The sequence below is a fragment of the Camelina sativa genome, chromosome 6 (genome assembly GCF_000633955.1).
Source record: "Camelina sativa cultivar DH55 chromosome 6, Cs, whole genome shotgun sequence".
Classification (NCBI taxonomy): Eukaryota; Viridiplantae; Streptophyta; class Magnoliopsida; order Brassicales; family Brassicaceae; genus Camelina; species Camelina sativa.
The window spans coordinates 17151611-17167940 of NC_025690.1; the positions used below are offsets into that span (position 1 = coordinate 17151611).

Below are 16330 nucleotides of genomic sequence, written 5' to 3' on the forward strand. Positions count from 1 at the left end.
GTTGGGTTACTTTGGCTTTGGTTCAAAGCAAAAGGATTCAAATATTGGACTAACAACTAAAGCCAAAATGGAGTCGTAATAAAGTATACAAAATCTACATACATATAGAGAAGTTGATGTACATATATATATGATTGGTAATGGTTGGTGCCGGATACATATTATAGATTTATAGGTGTATGTATGTGTTTTATGAGATTCCTTAGCCTTTACTTTTCTGAAACAGAAAGCATCATATATCATTTGTGAGATTTTGACCTGTCTTTTTAGTTTTCCTTTAAGTTTGCAAATGTAAACAATATTTATTTATTTTCTCTTAACGAACACGGATGCTTCATCCTCAACATGAGATGGGAAACATGATTGTTACAGAAAACGAAAGATTAGTTTCTTTCCCTAATTCAAAAGATTAGTTTGGTGCTAATCCAGTATTGGATTAATTGGTGATTAGCTGGAGTAAAATTGTGCTTAACATAAAAGAAATAAATGTGAATGTATCACAACAAGTTTTGAGACAACAACAGATCGATGGTAGCACTAGTTTGGACTTTGGATTAAGACGCAAGATACCGATTGCTTTAAACAATTGGTCTTGGATCAATTAGTTATTCACTTCAGAAATATAATACTTATCAATTAACATGAATGTAGGAGGGGAAGCTTGATATGCCTTTTTGGTGGAATGTTACATGCACCATGAATCTCTAAGATTTCCAATTTCCTTAATTTTTTTTGACATGAGGAATCTGAATCATCCATCCGGATCTTATGTGTTCCAGGATGAACTGCTCACCTGAAATGTGATCAACAATTTACTAATTTTCTAATAAATTTGATGATGTAACAGGTTAAAAATACACGAAATGAAGTTTCTCATTCTTAATAGTGAGTAGTGTGACCAGTTTAAACTTCAGATCCAAATAAAGAAAAGATGACTCCGGTTCAAACCTTTCATGCAAATTCATCAACCCACAATTGTTTTTTCTAAGGTCCCTTTCTTTAGGTGAGGACTGAGACAAGCTTTCAGAATCTTTGAATCCACTCTTCTCTCCAAACTCTACTTTGCTATAACAACAACTTCAAAATAGATTAGTTAAGCGAATGAGAGATTACATGTTAAGTGAAAAAGAAGAGCAACTTAGTATTTTTATTTTATTCTGTTTCTTCACCTAAAAGCCTTTTGAAAACCAGTTCAAGATAAACCCATCTCACCAAACTTATTAGAATCACAAAACTAATTAACGTCAAAACAAATCAAATTTAAATCTTTATTCGTTGCTCTTATATTTCCCATCGATCTTTCTCCCTCTCTCACAAACATTCTGACATTTTAGAGCGAAGAGAATTTGTTTTTTTGTTTTTTTTTTTCATTTAAAGTTTCAATTCGTCTCTTTATATATATATAAAAGAAAAAGAAAAAAAAAACAAAAACAGATGCAACCGTGGAGAAGAAAATTTCCATTGTTTGAAACAGGAGTAACAATGAAACAGAGGAAGAACAGTAACCTCTCAATCTTCGTCGTCGTCTTCTCTGTTTTCCTCTTCGGTATCTTCATGTACAACGAAGACGTCAAATCCATAGCCGAGTTCCCTTTCTCAACCTCTAAACCTAGTAACGACGTCCACGAGGAGGTGACGAAACCGATCACTACTACTGAGGAGATTACAACAACACTACCGGTTCAAGAATCGATCAAGACCTCAAACCACCCCACAGTTCAAGATTCCGTTGGAAACACAGACCCGATTCAGGAGCCGGTGAAAAACGCAGACCCTGATCAAGATTCAGCGGACCCTGTTCAGGAAGAAGGAACGAAAACAGAGGAAGCGAAAAAGATTGAGCTTTTCTCTGTAACGGAGGATGAAGAAGACGTGGAACTGCCGCCGGAGGAGTGTGATTTGTTTACCGGAGAATGGGTTTTTGATAACGAGACGCATCCGTTGTATAATGAGGATCAGTGTGAGTTCTTGACGGCGCAAGTCACTTGCATGAGAAATGGAAGAAGAGATTCTCTGTATCAGAATTGGAGATGGCAACCCAGAGACTGTTCTCTACCAAAGTAAACCGGAAAACCCCTCTGTTTTTTTTTGTACACTTTGGGGTTGGTTTAGTTTTGTTTGATCTCTAATTTTTTGGTTTGATTTGGTGAAAGGTTCAAAGCGAAGTTGCTGTTAGAGAAGCTAAGGAACAAGAGAATGATGTTCGTTGGAGATTCACTAAACCGGAACCAATGGGAATCAATGGTTTGCTTGGTTCAATCGGTGGTTCCTCCCGGTCGTAAAAGCTTGAACAAAACCGGTTCTCTCTCTGTCTTCCGAGTTGAGGTAATTGAATTGACTAATAAATTTGTTATAGTAAAATAGAGTAGTGGAGTTGCTTATTTTGAGAGTAGGTTACTAGTTAGGTAATTAATATTTTTTTTTATTTGTATGGTTTTAAAAGGATTATAATGCGACGGTGGAGTTTTATTGGGCGCCATTTTTGGTGGAATCGAATTCAGATGATCCAAATATGCATAGTATACTTAACCGTATCATAATGCCTGAGTCCATTGAAAAGCATGGAGTCAACTGGAAAGGTGTTGACTTTCTTGTTTTCAACACTTACATCTGGTGGATGAACACATTCGCCATGAAAGTTCTGTAAGTGTCTTATACTCTACAATGCTATTGCCTTATATTAGGCAAAGTTTGTGAATTGTGATTGTGGAATAATTGATGAAAGCAGACGAGGATCGTTCGATAAAGGAGACACTGAGTATGAAGAGATCGAAAGGCCAGTAGCGTATAGGAGAGTGATGAGGACTTGGGGAGATTGGGTGGAACGAAATATTGATCCTCTACGTACCACTGTTTTCTTCGCTAGCATGTCTCCTCTCCACATCAAGTAACTATTCTTTTTCTTACTTTTCTTAATTACCATTTGGATTTTTACGTTAAGTTACTTTTTTTGTTGCTTAATCAACTGAATTAGCTAGTTATATGCTTTGCTTGCAATATGATATTACTGACAATTGACAAATTGAGATCTCACTCTCCATGTTTTCTACTAGGATCACCTTTTCATTTTTTTTTAGGGCAATATTATAGACAAAGTAATATACATAGAAAATGTTCAGTAGAACTTAATGCGTACTGACTTCATTCAATTGACCTGCTAAATATTAGTATATGTGATAGTTAGTAGTATTGTGTTTTCAAACTTTTTCTCTGGTTTATACCAGAACCAGAACATAATATTTATAACCTGTGGACGTATCGTAACTTGAAAACCAAGAAACTACCAGAAAAATAGATAACAAGTCCTTGTCCTTTGAAAAAGCCTACATAAATATACAAATTCAGCTAAAAAACATAAAAACTCTATAATCTTTCACTTTAACGAGTTGGTGAAAAACCAACCACCACACATTATACTTTTTATAGTATGTGTTTATCGTTAAGAAAAAAAAGTATAAAATCAAATTTTGATTTGTTGTTATATGATCTTAGGAGCTTGGATTGGGAGAATCCTGATGGAATCAAGTGCGCGTTGGAGACGACACCGATCCTAAACATGTCAATGCCCTTCAGCGTAGGAACAGACTACAGACTGTTTTCAGTAGCGGAAAACGTCACGCATTCTCTTAAAGTCCCGGTTTACTTTCTCAACATCACCAAACTCTCCGAGTACCGGAAAGATGCTCACACTTCGGTTCACACAATCCGACAAGGCAAAATGCTGACGCCGGAGCAACAAGCCGATCCCAACACTTACGCAGATTGTATCCATTGGTGTCTTCCCGGTTTACCTGACACGTGGAATGAGTTCCTTTACACACGTATCATATCCCGTTCGTGACCTATAAAGATAAACAAACAAAGGAAAAATATATTGTTTTTGAAAATCTTTTTCTTACTTTTAATTTTTTTTTTGTTCTCTTTGCTCCAAGGTGCCTCGATGGTTTATATTTTGATGTCATAATGTTCATAATTTTTCTTGAATTTGTAATTGTGAAATGTTTTCTTTAATGGTTATTAGAGTGTCTAGTAGGATATTTTAACTGTGTTTTGTACTCAATGCCAATGAGGTGGGTAACAAAGGATGCCAAATGTTTCTTTTTTTTTTTTGTTCAACTAAGTGAGTAAAACTTGCTCACATGCACTGTTTCTTTAAATGGTCTCGATTTGTTTATTCACCGGCAAAAATAAATATAAAGATCAATATGTATTACATCTCTTGCTAATTGCTATTTGGTGGACTCTTGAGAGTTTTGAATGGTGCTATAACTCGAAGTTAGATCGTTACAAGGAATTAATAAAACTGTAACATGATGACAAAACCACATCTTTTTATCTCTATACAACCTCTTGAAATAAGAATGAATGAGTAGGAGAAGAAAGAAGTTAAGAGTCTCGTCGATTACTTGGAATCGACATTCCAATGTAGCCAACTCCAACAACGAAGAAGGCAACAGACTGCAAGAAAAGATATATGTAAAGGTATGTCTTCCCGAACACAAAGTCGTAGTATCCACATATGAAGAGATACATCCCAACAGTTATCTCTCGCCATCTAAGTCTGCACAAATCCAAACATATCACATCATTATAATAACATACATTTCGAACGATAAAATCTAGGCGGGAAAACAATTCAAACCTTTCGGGGAAGCTATAGTGAGTAGTAGTAGTAATGAGGTTTTGCGTGAGAGTATTGATTTCTCCTAGTTTTTGTGTCACAATCCATTCTTTAACTCTACTAGTCTCTAGCAATCCAATGAGAGTTCCTTTACTCCTATGCATCGCCATGACATTCTCAAATAAGATCCAATACAATATGAGGTAGAAAGATTTTGGTGTTGCTATCGCATTTAGGATAGTGATGGTAGCTGGAATGTAGATAGTAGTCCATTTAGGGACTTCGATTTCCGGGAATATAACGGTAGCAGGCAAAATTAGACAGTAGAAGACGAATGTGAAGAGATGCACAACGATCTTCCTCAAAAAGAAGAAGTTGTATACCAAATAGGCCTTCTTCCATAAAGACACATTCTGTTTCAAAACATGTTGTAACACAAAAACGATAAAGGTCACTGAGCTATACTTATGCTCCAAAGGAGTTATACTTAGGATTTATGTAATCTATCAACCTGGTTTTTTATGATCTCCATTGCCATTTTCTTGAAAAGGTTCGCTGGACCGCAAGACCAACGATGTTGCTGAAATCGGTATGCTTGAAATGAGCTCGGAAGCTCGTTTTTGACCTGAAATAAAACTTTCAAAATTTGTTCAGATAATTTTAGTAAAAGTTGAGTCATTGCCTTCTATTTGAATATTCTCCATTACAAACCTTAACATCGTCAAGATACACAAACTTAGAACCACGTAAATAAGCTCTAACCGCTAAATCCATGTCCTCGACTATTGTGCGGTCCTTCCATCCTTCGGCCTCATCCAGAGCTTTGATTCTCCACACACCAGCAGTACCTGAAGTCAACGGTGTTTCTTTATTCACTCAAATCAGGAGTATATAATACAAAACACACCAGAGCATGTATGTGGATGCTCCACCATTGAATCCAAAGAAACCAAGTATGGAGGATCCAGACTTTTGCTCCACTGCAAAATGGTAGTTAAGAGACATCTCTTGTATTCTTGTCATACAACACTCATCGGCATTCCCTGTCACACAAGCAAGATAGATTTAACAAATCAACTAAAGCGGATCTTTAGCTAACTCGAAAGTGAATTAGAAAGATCTAACCGTATTTCCAGCCGGCTTGTACAAGAGCTAACTCAGGGTTGTGGACAAGAAACGGAACAGTGCGTTCAAGAAAATCAGGTTCTGGCTGAAAATCAGCATCAAAGATTACAACGAAGTCGCATCCATCCACATAACTATGCTTCATTCCTGCAGTGAGAGCTCCTGCTTTGTACCCGTCTCTACCACTTCTAACCTCCGCTTTTATGTTAATACCTTCGCTCGACCATTTCTTACACTCCAATCTAACCAGTTTCTATTTTATTTCAGAACAAGAAACACTTCTTTATAGATATTGAGGCTGAGACAAAAGGATAAAAGTACATTCAGATGAGCTCAATAAAGGTTAAAGGAAAGGACCTGACTCTCTTCGTCGGTTGAATCGTCAAGCACTTGAACAATCATCCGATCCAGTGGCCATAATAGCTTACACACCGCTCCTATCGAAAGTTGACATACCTGTTTAAAACATCTTTACTTGTGAAACATAGTTCTCTGTTTAGCTTACACACCATTTTGTTTTTTTTGGTTTCCAAAGTCAGTCACCTCTTTTTCGTTGTAGATTGGGATCTGAATGAGAACCATTGGATGAATGCTTGAAGGAGCTAGCTCAACGTCGTCATTGTTCTTAAAGCTTTCCCATTTTAGAACTTTCTGTGGTGTTCGTCTAAGTAATTTGCCAATGGCGACAACTATAGCCATATATGCTGCATCTATGAACAACAACACCGAGATAACCTGACATAGATTCACCATACGTTTCAGTATCGGTACGAGGAAGATGAACCTTGTTTGCTCCAATACGTATCCAATCACTCCCAACACGCTCATGTCGTCGAATAATCCATCAGAAGATGTCGCCATTGCTCGAAAAGGAGGTTAGCAGAAGAAACAAAGAGAAGAAGACTTAGAAATCTCCCTGGAGAAATAAAGCTTCAGGAAGATCCGACATTCTTTTGTCTTTCCTATACCATCTCTGTCTTTGATTTAGTAAAGAAGTCTTTTGTTTGATTAAATATTCTATCGAGACATCATTCGACATGTGTAGTCGTGGATCGTGATCACTAAGAATTAAAAATACAGATTGGTTATGATTGAGCTGGAATTGGTTGTTAACATAATACACATTTACACCATGTCTTAATATTAAATTAGTAATGTAATATTATAATGACACAATCAGTATCTCTGACTTTCGTTTAATTTGAATTGTCTAATCAAAAAGAGATTACTACTAGTAATCCTTGCATAGTTGGACCGATTTAGCGAAAGGTACTCTACCAAAACAAGACCATCGATCAACAAAACATATGTGTGAATGGGACACTAAAGACAAGAGGTTTAGGTTGTCAAAGAAGCAGTTTAGATGGGTCCTCTCATCAATGCAAACGATTAATCTCGTTCAAACACAAAGTCAATGATTTATTTATTTATTTATTCAGGGGAATTTGTAGTTTTTGATTAAAGTGTAAAACTATTTGTAACTTTTCATAAAAGAGACAGCGTGGTTTTCACGCGCTATAAGAGCAAGTGGGGAAATTGATTATCTTAATTCAGCAGAGGAGAACCCAATCTTTGATTCTCTTCTCTCTGCTTAGCTTCTTTCACTACCACACAGAAACAGAGCTTCCCCCGTCTTCATCTTCCTCCGTATGCGTCACTCTTAATACATTCGATTTCACAATGTCCGTCGCTCTCAACGCCGGATTCAGTTCTCCGGTAAGTGTTTCATGTCTTCTTCTTTTGATGACCCATCTAAGATTCTTCTTTCTTCACATACGACTCTAGTAATTGGGGATGAAATCGAAAAACTTTCTCGTTACCTTGGAGATTCCTGCAACTGGGTTTGATTTTGTGTGTTTAGCCTCTTTGATTGATTGGTTTCTCTATGGATTCAGAAAAGCTTAATCCTTTTTCTATGGATGCTTTATTTTTGCTGATAATAACAAAAATCTTATCTTTTTTTTGAAGCTTCGTAACAGATCCCATCCTACAATACCGTTAAAGCCTTCACCTTTTGTGCCCAACATCTCTCTGATTAGTTCAAGGAGGTCACTTTTAAGCAGAAGAGGACTGGTTTTATCTTGTGTTGAGAAAAACGACAGTTCTGTCACAACAACATCTGTTGATTCTTCTCCCTCTTCGGATACTTCTAGTAAACCAGCAAGTGAATCAGTTGAATCAGGAAGCAATGGCTCAGCTAAAAAAGCACCATTGACAGCACGAGAGAGATTAAGAGCAGCTCGGGTTCTTAGCCGATACACTGAAGCAGCACCTAAACCTTCAAAACCTAAGATGGGAAGCCAGCTTCTTGATGTGCTCAAGGAAAGTGATAAGAAAACAAAGAGGAAACCGGGTCTACCCGAAGCACCAACCAACATGCTTGATGATAGCAGGAGAGGGATGCCGAAGAACGGCCTTACGTTTGATTTACCCGGAGGCTCGGATATTCTCATCATTGCTTTCTCCTTTGTGTTCATAAGCACAGTGATGTTTGCTACTACTTTTCTTGTTTGGAAACTCGGTGCTATACACTTCAACGAATAGTAAAGTTGAGAGAGATATGGACAAGTTTTAATGGAAGTTGGAAACCATCAAGCAGAGAACAAGAGAGAGAGAGGGTTTTGTCACAATGTTTAGTTATGCATACTTGGGAAATGGGAATTCTTCATCATTTGGCAAAGCCGGTTTGAGTGTATATACATATACTGTGTAGTGTGTAGTACACATAATTTTGCTATTGACTCTCTTTATGCTTGATTTGCGAAGTTTAATGTAAACATTGTTAGCTTCTTTATATAAAACAGCAACGGTAATGGATTATACCAAAAACAGCCCTTGTATCAGGTATCAGGGAGTAAGAAAATCAAGATCGTTTATTTTAAGAAGAGAACGAGAGAGAGAGAGAGGTTTGTGGCAAGGTTTTTTTAGTTAAAATCCATACTTCATCATTTGGCAAAACCTGTTTGAAGTCTATATTTACTGTGTAGTGTAGTACATATGATTTTGCTCCGAACTTCGTTTCCAATACATATCATCCATCACATTGTAACACAACCCATGTAAACCAAATGTTTGAACACCTAAACCAACTGTCCTAAAATACTTGAAAATCAAATAAATTAGGGAGAACAGTACATGCTAAACTAGTTGAACGAATCAATTAGGACTCCTAAAACACATCAAAGACAACAGATCTAAATGTCTAGTGATTAATATGATGGCTACAGCATCTTCATTAACCATGCAAGATCACAAGCAAGGGAAAGTGAGGAGGGCCTATGGCTATACTAATGTTCTGGTTTAAAACTGTGAGTGGGAAAGGTTACTATCTCTTCACGCATTTGGACCACAAGACTAACTACTATGAAACGTTTGATTTACATCATCTCTAGGCTAAAACAAATGAGATTATCTGGTCTAGTAAGCAGGTAATACTTTCATAACCACAGATTGATGCAGCAAAATAGTGGAGGAGTGTTGATCAATAAAGTAAGCCGTAAAGAAATGAGAAACAATAAAAGATCTACTAACCAAGAGCATTTGTGAAGAACTCTACAATTGCAACATAACATAGGGACTTGATAATCAGAAATGATTGCAGACCAGATAATATCCGTTTACGAATCACTATTTCCAAAAATTCTACAATATTCGCAAATGCCTTGAGATTTAACTAGTAGCAACAATGAGATGAAATAAGCTAGATAGACAAATATTAAATCGCAAGAAAAATTGACAAAGAGGAAGTTAAAAGCTTAACGTTAATTGAAAAATCCATTAATCCAACAGCAAAAGCTTGCAACTTAATACAGCAAAAGTAGTATCAAATTCCGGGAAGAAAGAAAACAACTGAAGCAAACGAAACACAAATGGAGAAAAGGGGAGAAACCGAGAGACTAGCGGGGGTAGGTAGAAGTGTCTATTTAGATCGCTGTCTCATCTTTCGTCTCTTCCTCTTCAACCTCCTCATACGCTTCTTCTTCCACTGAACCAACAAACCACAAAAAAAACCAGATCCACAATTAATAATTAATCATTTAGAACGAAAATGACTATATCTTGGCTCAAAGTATGTAACAAGATAAAGCAGATGAATCAAACTACGAACTCAGTAAGATTGGGAGATCAGTTTACCTTAGCTCTCATCACTCCTTTTTGCTCAAAACCCTAATCCTGCTGAGAGAGGTGACACCAGATGATGGAAAGATGGAATATATATATTCTTAAAACCCTAGACAATGAAACGAGATAAATGATAGGCTTTTAATATTGGGCCTTCAAGGCCCATATATCCTCCGAACACAAGTTTTAGCCCAATAATCTCAAGCGCAGTACTGTTGTCTTCTTCTTCTTCATTTCTAAAGTTCCGGCTTAAACCCTTTTTATCCCCGTCGACCTTAAATCCGACGATGTCTCTTCTCCGGCGATTCGTTAAAGAAGCAAACAATTCCAGATTTCTCATTCAATCGATCTCGGGACGTTCATTCTCAACCGTAAATCCCAATCCAATTTCTCCTCCTCGTCATCGTCGTACTACCGCCGAATTCGATAACCTCATATTCGAAGCCGGAAGCTCCGGCGACTTCGAAGCCGTACGCCGTCTACTCAACAACCGCGTCGTAAACGCTTGTTTCAACACCACCGCAACATTCAAATTCCTAACGAACACCGACTCTTACTCCTCCTCCTTAGAAGATCTCCGCCGTGTTTTGCCTCATACCGACGCCGGCTACACTCGGAAACACGCCTACGAAACTCTCATCGCGCGTCTCTGCAAACTCAACCGGATCGACGACGCTCTTACCTTGATCAAAGATATGGCGATCGGAAAATTCGAGCTCTCAACCTCCACGTTTCATCCGATCTTAAACACGCTCACGAAGAAGAACAAGATCGAGGAAGCGTGGCGCGTGGTGGAACTGATGAGATCTCACGCCGTTCCGATGGACGTGACGTCATACAATTACTTTTTGACTTCGCATTGTTACGACGGCGACGTGGCGGAGGCGAGCAAGGTGTTGAGGAAGATGGAGGAAGACGAGGAGGGAAAGGTTATGTCCCCGGACACGCGTACTTACGACGCGCTTGTGTTAGGCGCGTGTAATTCGGGGAAGGTTGAAGCGGCGATGGCGATACTGAGGAGGATGGAGGAAGAAGGGTTACCGGTGTTGTACGCCACGCATGCGCACGTTATTGGTGTGATGGTGGAGAGTGGCTATTATGCGCTGAGCGTTGAGTTTGTGATGGCTTACGCCGGGAGAGATAAGAGATTGGATGAAGAGAACTGGGGGAGTTTGGCTAGTAAGCTCATCAAGAGGAAGAGGTTTAATGAAGCTAAGCTAGTTTTGAAGGAGATGAATGTTAGAGGATTGAGGATGGGTGATGCTTTACGTGATTTTTATCAGACCAATGTGTTAAAGTCTTGATTTTGATTCTATTAGAAAAGAGACCAATGTGGTAAATGAATCTGTATGTATTTGTGTTGTGGCTTCAAGTTCAAGAGTTCTTGTGCAAGTATGGATTTTACGATTCTCTCAAGCTTTTTTTTTTTTTTTTCATGAAAGAGAAGTTATCAGATAGATGGTGAACTGTTTTGTTTAATTTACAAGGGAGCAACATTTACAGCACAGTACACTTTTCTAGTTTTATTTTCAAGGACAAGGAGAGGGTATATACTTCCTTCTACTTCTTGGGTGGATTGGGTTAGTTTTGTGAAACCTCTACTTGTTGAAGATGAATGTGGGATCCATTAAGTTTGTAGTCCCAATACCAGCTTCCTGTTTCCAAGACCTCTTCTTTCATTGCTTCTAAGTGGATGCTTAAACCTGAATCCAACACCAAATTATGCAATCATTCAATACTAGTGTCAAATTAGTTTGATTTCCTATCATTGGTTTTGTATAAGATTCACTGACCTGCATTTCCTTGTGTGATCTTCAGTATGTGGCCGTCGGGTACTTCAAAAACATGGTTTCCCTGCAAAAAGAATATAGATCACTTGGTTTGAAGCATACACTCTAATCCATCACAAACTTCCTTGTTACTTTACTTTACCTCTATAGTTACATTGCTGGCTTCGAATTCTGCATTTCCGTGCAATATGATTTTACAAGTCTCAAGCCGGTTCACATCGTTTCTCCAGTAAACATTTGATTTACTGTTCCAATCGATTCCTCGGTTCATTACCTTGACGTTATGCAGTTTACACTTGCCACACCTACAAATCAAGTTTTGTGAATTCAAACATGCAAAAGCAAAACCAATGGACATGTATCTTACAGAGATAATCAAGTACAGGGTTTCCTACCTTAATCCATATTGTAATATTGGTTCACCATGATCATTGATAGTTGTTGAACCCATGGCATTTTCAGCAGTGATGATCAAGCTACCATCAACCTATGGGACAAGAAGGTGACTGAGAATTTTAGAAACTCAACACGATGAAAGCTATGTGAAATCTTGTTGGCAGGATAGGAATATTGAGAACCTGAACGTTGTTCCATGACAACTCTGCAATCTCTAGTTGCACTTCTGAACAACTGGAAATGGACCCTCCCTTGAACTGTTACGGCGATTATATAAGATTCATCATAATAAAGCATTTGCTAGACTTTCTGAAGCAGACAACAAAAGCAGACTATTGACTTACTTTCTGTCTTGAAACTTCCCAAAGAGGACCAAGAGCAGGATGCAGAAGAATGAGATACGGAGGTGGCGAATCCACATAGTTATCGTTATGTTCAATCTAGAGAAGTCGAATAAAATTATTAACTCTTAATTTGAAGTTGTAACAGATAATATTCACACTGGCATGTAATATATCTTCATGAGTCTGAAATAGCAGTAGTAATAAAAAAAAAAAGTCATATAAAGTATGTGTCTATGAACTAACCATGGGAAGTTTTATATCACATTCCGTAAGGAGCTCATATGCATTTCGTAGTATATCCAACAATGCACCATCTGGAGTCTGTAAAGAAATATATAGATCCGTTTCAAAAAATTAGTTTTATTTTAAATATAATTCCACTGAATGCTAAATCCATGCAATGAGACAAGAATAGACAAAGAAGGACTAAACAATTGGCTCGAGAAAGGTAACCTGGTGTAATGCAGCACTTGCGTGTGGTTTCTTCTTCTTAGCTGAAGAAGTGACCTTTCTTCGTTCATTGTAAACAATATACGTATCCAGTTTATCTGGTAAGATAACATTAAGAGTCAGTAATACCTAAAGACAGATACATTTACATTGCAAGTAATTCAAATAAAATTTACCTTCTAGATTGCCCTGGCATCTAGATGGAAACTTATTTAAGAAATTGTCTGCTATGTTTTGCATTGTGCATTCCAGTCGACCACCCAAAACGCTGCCCAAAAGTAAAGTAATAAGAAAATTGCTAACGATGATGTAAACTCCTAAAGTTTATTTGAAGTAAACATTTTAAAGTAAGAGACTGACTGGTGATTCCATTTGAGGAAAGAAATAAGTTTTGAAAGTCAAAAGGAATCAGTACGGATTCCATTTTAGCTATAAGCAGCAGTTACGATTTGACTGAGGCATCTATTTAGAAGTAAAACACCACAAAAATAATTGTGACACTGACATATAACAAGGGAACAGAAGGTAACTTAACATAAATGTTCAGAAATACAAACCTGTGATAGTTTCCACACTGATCAATGTACTCAATTCGCTTCTTTGTATTAAGAACCATATTTGGTAAGCTTTTTGCATTACTGCTAGACCCAATTGACTCGGCAGAGTGTAAGTCAACATATAGAATGTTTGTATTGGCAGGGAAATCCGCCTGCAAACTTCAGAAGTAAAAAAGGAATAATGATTTGGTCTTGCACTCTTAGCTGAAAAATAATATGAATATTGAAGAATCACACTAATAAAAAGCACTAGATATTTCTTAACCAGAGAACAAGAAAAAATAACTAACACTATAGACAGACAACAAAAGAGAAGATAAATTCACACATTTTTGAGTTAAAACAGAGATACTATGAATAAGTTCTCGGATATGCACTTTAAGCAAGAACAAACTCAATGATAGAAATATCATACCCATCTGAGGAAGGAGAGATTCCGAATTTATCAAATTCTGTGTACTCAATGCACGATATACCATATTCCCACTTCCCATCAAAATTCTTCTTCTCCATCAATACATTAATCCCTTCAGTTGCTCCAGCATTTCTTTTACATGATGCAAACCCAAGTTTCTGCCACATTAAATACCAGTTGCAATCAACACCAGATGCTCTCCTTATCATCTCGAAAAGTGTGATACATGTAATCTTTTGANAGGGAAATCCGCCTGCAAACTTCAGAAGTAAAAAAGGAATAATGATTTGGTCTTGCACTCTTAGCTGAAAAATAATATGAATATTGAAGAATCACACTAATAAAAAGCACTAGATATTTCTTAACCAGAGAACAAGAAAAAATAACTAACACTATAGACAGACAACAAAAGAGAAGATAAATTCACACATTTTTGAGTTAAAACAGAGATACTATGAATAAGTTCTCGGATATGCACTTTAAGCAAGAACAAACTCAATGATAGAAATATCATACCCATCTGAGGAAGGAGAGATTCCGAATTTATCAAATTCTGTGTACTCAATGCACGATATACCATATTCCCACTTCCCATCAAAATTCTTCTTCTCCATCAATACATTAATCCCTTCAGTTGCTCCAGCATTTCTTTTACATGATGCAAACCCAAGTTTCTGCCACATTAAATACCAGTTGCAATCAACACCAGATGCTCTCCTTATCATCTCGAAAAGTGTGATACATGTAATCTTTTGAAGTATGTAGGTTATATACTTATATGATGCAAGTCTACCTTATTATACCGTAAGCCAATCCCAGCAAGGGCCAAGAGGGTAACATCTGTGGCAGCCACAACATTACTGCAATATGACAATTATAAAGACTAAATCCAGATAGTTCTGATTTTATTTTAGTGNAGAAAAAATAACTAACACTATAGACAGACAACAAAAGAGAAGATAAATTCACACATTTTTGAGTTAAAACAGAGATACTATGAATAAGTTCTCGGATATGCACTTTAAGCAAGAACAAACTCAATGATAGAAATATCATACCCATCTGAGGAAGGAGAGATTCCGAATTTATCAAATTCTGTGTACTCAATGCACGATATACCATATTCCCACTTCCCATCAAAATTCTTCTTCTCCATCAATACATTAATCCCTTCAGTTGCTCCAGCATTTCTTTTACATGATGCAAACCCAAGTTTCTGCCACATTAAATACCAGTTGCAATCAACACCAGATGCTCTCCTTATCATCTCGAAAAGTGTGATACATGTAATCTTTTGAAGTATGTAGGTTATATACTTATATGATGCAAGTCTACCTTATTATACCGTAAGCCAATCCCAGCAAGGGCCAAGAGGGTAACATCTGTGGCAGCCACAACATTACTGCAATATGACAATTATAAAGACTAAATCCAGATAGTTCTGATTTTATTTTAGTGACAACTTCACAATGGAACAAGTAACTAACCTAACTTGGCGAATGGTTGCTCCCTTTCTTCCATGATCGAAAAACCATTTAAAGACACCTTTGTCGTAAGCCAATTTCCAAATTGCGCCATGACCACCAGGTTTACTAACAGGCACAAAGGGCTTTGATACTATCCATTGACCATCTTCAGCACTGACAGCTGGGACGAGAGGCTAGATCAAAAACCACATACCATTAACTGTGTGTAATAATGCTCAAATACAGTTGTTACAATTAAACAGGTAACAGAAATCAGAAGAAAATGTATGTCAGTGATACCTGTTCAAAGAGTCGGAAATTTGATTGACCTCTTCCAAACCATTTGAGCCGTTTACAAAGCGAAGTTACATGCTCATGGTTGTTTTTTGCAGTACTTGTCATAATGGCAACAGGTGTGACACATTGCTTTCCATAAAGCTTGAAGTAAAGGAACTCTCTAGCCTAGCAATTAACAAAAAAATAAAAAAGGATATATAACATGACTAGTGCACATGAACAAATACAGTTGTTCATCCATTAAAATATTCAAATATAGACAAACCCACCAAGAGTCACTCTAAGTAATTAGTGAATATGTACCTGAAGATCTCTAATAAGTCCCTCCAACAAAGTTCGTCCACAATGAGCAAGCATTGCTGCAGGAAGGCATTCTCCTGTTTCTGTATCAACCAACCCTAATCTGTCTGCTGCACCTCCTAACGGATATATTTCACCTAAGTCTGGCAATCCCTAATATTAAAAACAACTTATAATCCAGAAACCATACACAACAAATTCCGTTAACTTCAAAAACAATAACACAATACTAACCTCAATTCCCCATAGAGCCGCCTGTGAGGCATACTCTTTCCTCTGAGTGAGGTCAAGAACGCTAGGAGTATGCATTTCTAAGTACTGACAACCCAATAATTCTTCAACTATATGTGACCGGCTAGTATTACGCCTCTTAGTTGATTGGTAAAGAAGCTTAAGAACCATAACCTGATATCTGACACACAATCATGCATGTCTCAGCAGTGTATA

The 16330-nt window shown here is 37.3% G+C and overlaps 5 protein-coding genes across 5 annotated transcripts in view; 3 read left to right on the plus strand and 2 right to left on the minus strand.

Moving 5' to 3' along the window:
• LOC104791890 (protein ESKIMO 1-like) lies at positions 1272-4037 on the plus strand. The gene is made up of 5 exons (XM_010517895.2): positions 1272-2060; positions 2154-2325; positions 2444-2643; positions 2729-2887; positions 3493-4037. Exons 1-5 carry the CDS (start codon positions 1435-1437, stop codon positions 3839-3841), a joined length of 1506 nt encoding a protein of 501 aa, XP_010516197.1. The 5' UTR covers positions 1272-1434; the 3' UTR covers positions 3842-4037.
• On the minus strand, positions 4178-6733 carry LOC104791889 (probable mannan synthase 14). The gene is made up of 8 exons (XM_010517892.2): positions 6290-6733; positions 6104-6202; positions 5747-5999; positions 5554-5664; positions 5333-5469; positions 5133-5246; positions 4643-5034; positions 4178-4561 (listed from the first exon to the last, which is right to left on the minus strand). Exons 1-8 carry the CDS (start codon positions 6605-6607, stop codon positions 4387-4389), a joined length of 1599 nt encoding a protein of 532 aa, XP_010516194.1. The 5' UTR covers positions 6608-6733; the 3' UTR covers positions 4178-4386.
• Positions 7290-8575, plus strand: LOC104791891. The gene is made up of 2 exons (XM_010517896.1): positions 7290-7462; positions 7715-8575. The coding sequence occupies exons 1-2, from the start codon at positions 7427-7429 to the stop codon at positions 8288-8290; spliced, it is 612 nt and encodes a 203-aa protein (XP_010516198.1). The 5' UTR covers positions 7290-7426; the 3' UTR covers positions 8291-8575.
• On the plus strand, positions 9884-11246 carry LOC104791892 (pentatricopeptide repeat-containing protein At3g56030-like). Its single transcript, XM_010517897.2, has one exon. The coding sequence runs from the start codon at positions 10156-10158 to the stop codon at positions 11170-11172; it is 1017 nt and encodes a 338-aa protein (XP_010516199.1). The 5' UTR covers positions 9884-10155; the 3' UTR covers positions 11173-11246.
• Positions 11326-16330, minus strand: part of LOC104791893 (UTP--glucose-1-phosphate uridylyltransferase 3, chloroplastic) — a 7350-nt gene continuing 2345 nt past the window's right edge. The window contains exons 4-17 of the mRNA XM_010517898.2: positions 15587-15748; positions 15308-15480; positions 15156-15222; positions 14879-15036; positions 13406-13564; positions 13025-13116; positions 12852-12946; positions 12642-12719; positions 12399-12494; positions 12237-12311; positions 12054-12145; positions 11801-11963; positions 11662-11722; positions 11326-11571 (exon numbers count right to left, since the gene is read on the minus strand). Of these exons, the coding sequence (XP_010516200.1) occupies positions 11450-11571; positions 11662-11722; positions 11801-11963; positions 12054-12145; positions 12237-12311; positions 12399-12494; positions 12642-12719; positions 12852-12946; positions 13025-13116; positions 13406-13564; positions 14879-15036; positions 15156-15222; positions 15308-15480; positions 15587-15748 (1593 nt within the window). The 3' untranslated portion in view covers positions 11326-11449. The remainder of the gene's footprint in view (positions 11572-11661; positions 11723-11800; positions 11964-12053; positions 12146-12236; positions 12312-12398; positions 12495-12641; positions 12720-12851; positions 12947-13024; positions 13117-13405; positions 13565-14878; positions 15037-15155; positions 15223-15307; positions 15481-15586; positions 15749-16330) is intronic.

Bases quoted from the DNA above. Each gene is read 5' to 3' on its own strand.
- LOC104791891 (XM_010517896.1), top strand. From the start codon at position 7,427: ATGTCCGTCGCTCTCAACGCCGGATTCAGTTCTCCG. The intron at 7,463-7,714 runs GTAAGTGTTTCA...TTTTTTTTGAAG, and splicing joins ACGCCGGATTCAGTTCTCCG to CTTCGTAACAGATCCCATCC.
- LOC104791890 (XM_010517895.2), top strand. From the start codon at position 1,435: ATGCAACCGTGGAGAAGAAAATTTCCATTGTTTGAAACAGGAGTAACA. The intron at 2,061-2,153 runs GTAAACCGGAAA...ATTTGGTGAAAG, and splicing joins AGAGACTGTTCTCTACCAAA to GTTCAAAGCGAAGTTGCTGT. The intron at 2,644-2,728 runs GTAAGTGTCTTA...TGATGAAAGCAG, and splicing joins ACATTCGCCATGAAAGTTCT to ACGAGGATCGTTCGATAAAG.
- LOC104791892 (XM_010517897.2), top strand. From the start codon at position 10,156: ATGTCTCTTCTCCGGCGATTCGTTAAAGAAGCAAACAATTCCAGATTT.
- LOC104791889 (XM_010517892.2), bottom strand. From the start codon at position 6,607: ATGGCGACATCTTCTGATGGATTATTCGACGACATGAGCGTGTTGGGA. The intron at 5,035-5,132 runs GTTGATAGATTA...GTTTTGAAACAG, and splicing joins TGGAGATCATAAAAAACCAG to AATGTGTCTTTATGGAAGAA. The intron at 4,562-4,642 runs GTTTGAATTGTT...GGATTTGTGCAG, and splicing joins CACTATAGCTTCCCCGAAAG to ACTTAGATGGCGAGAGATAA.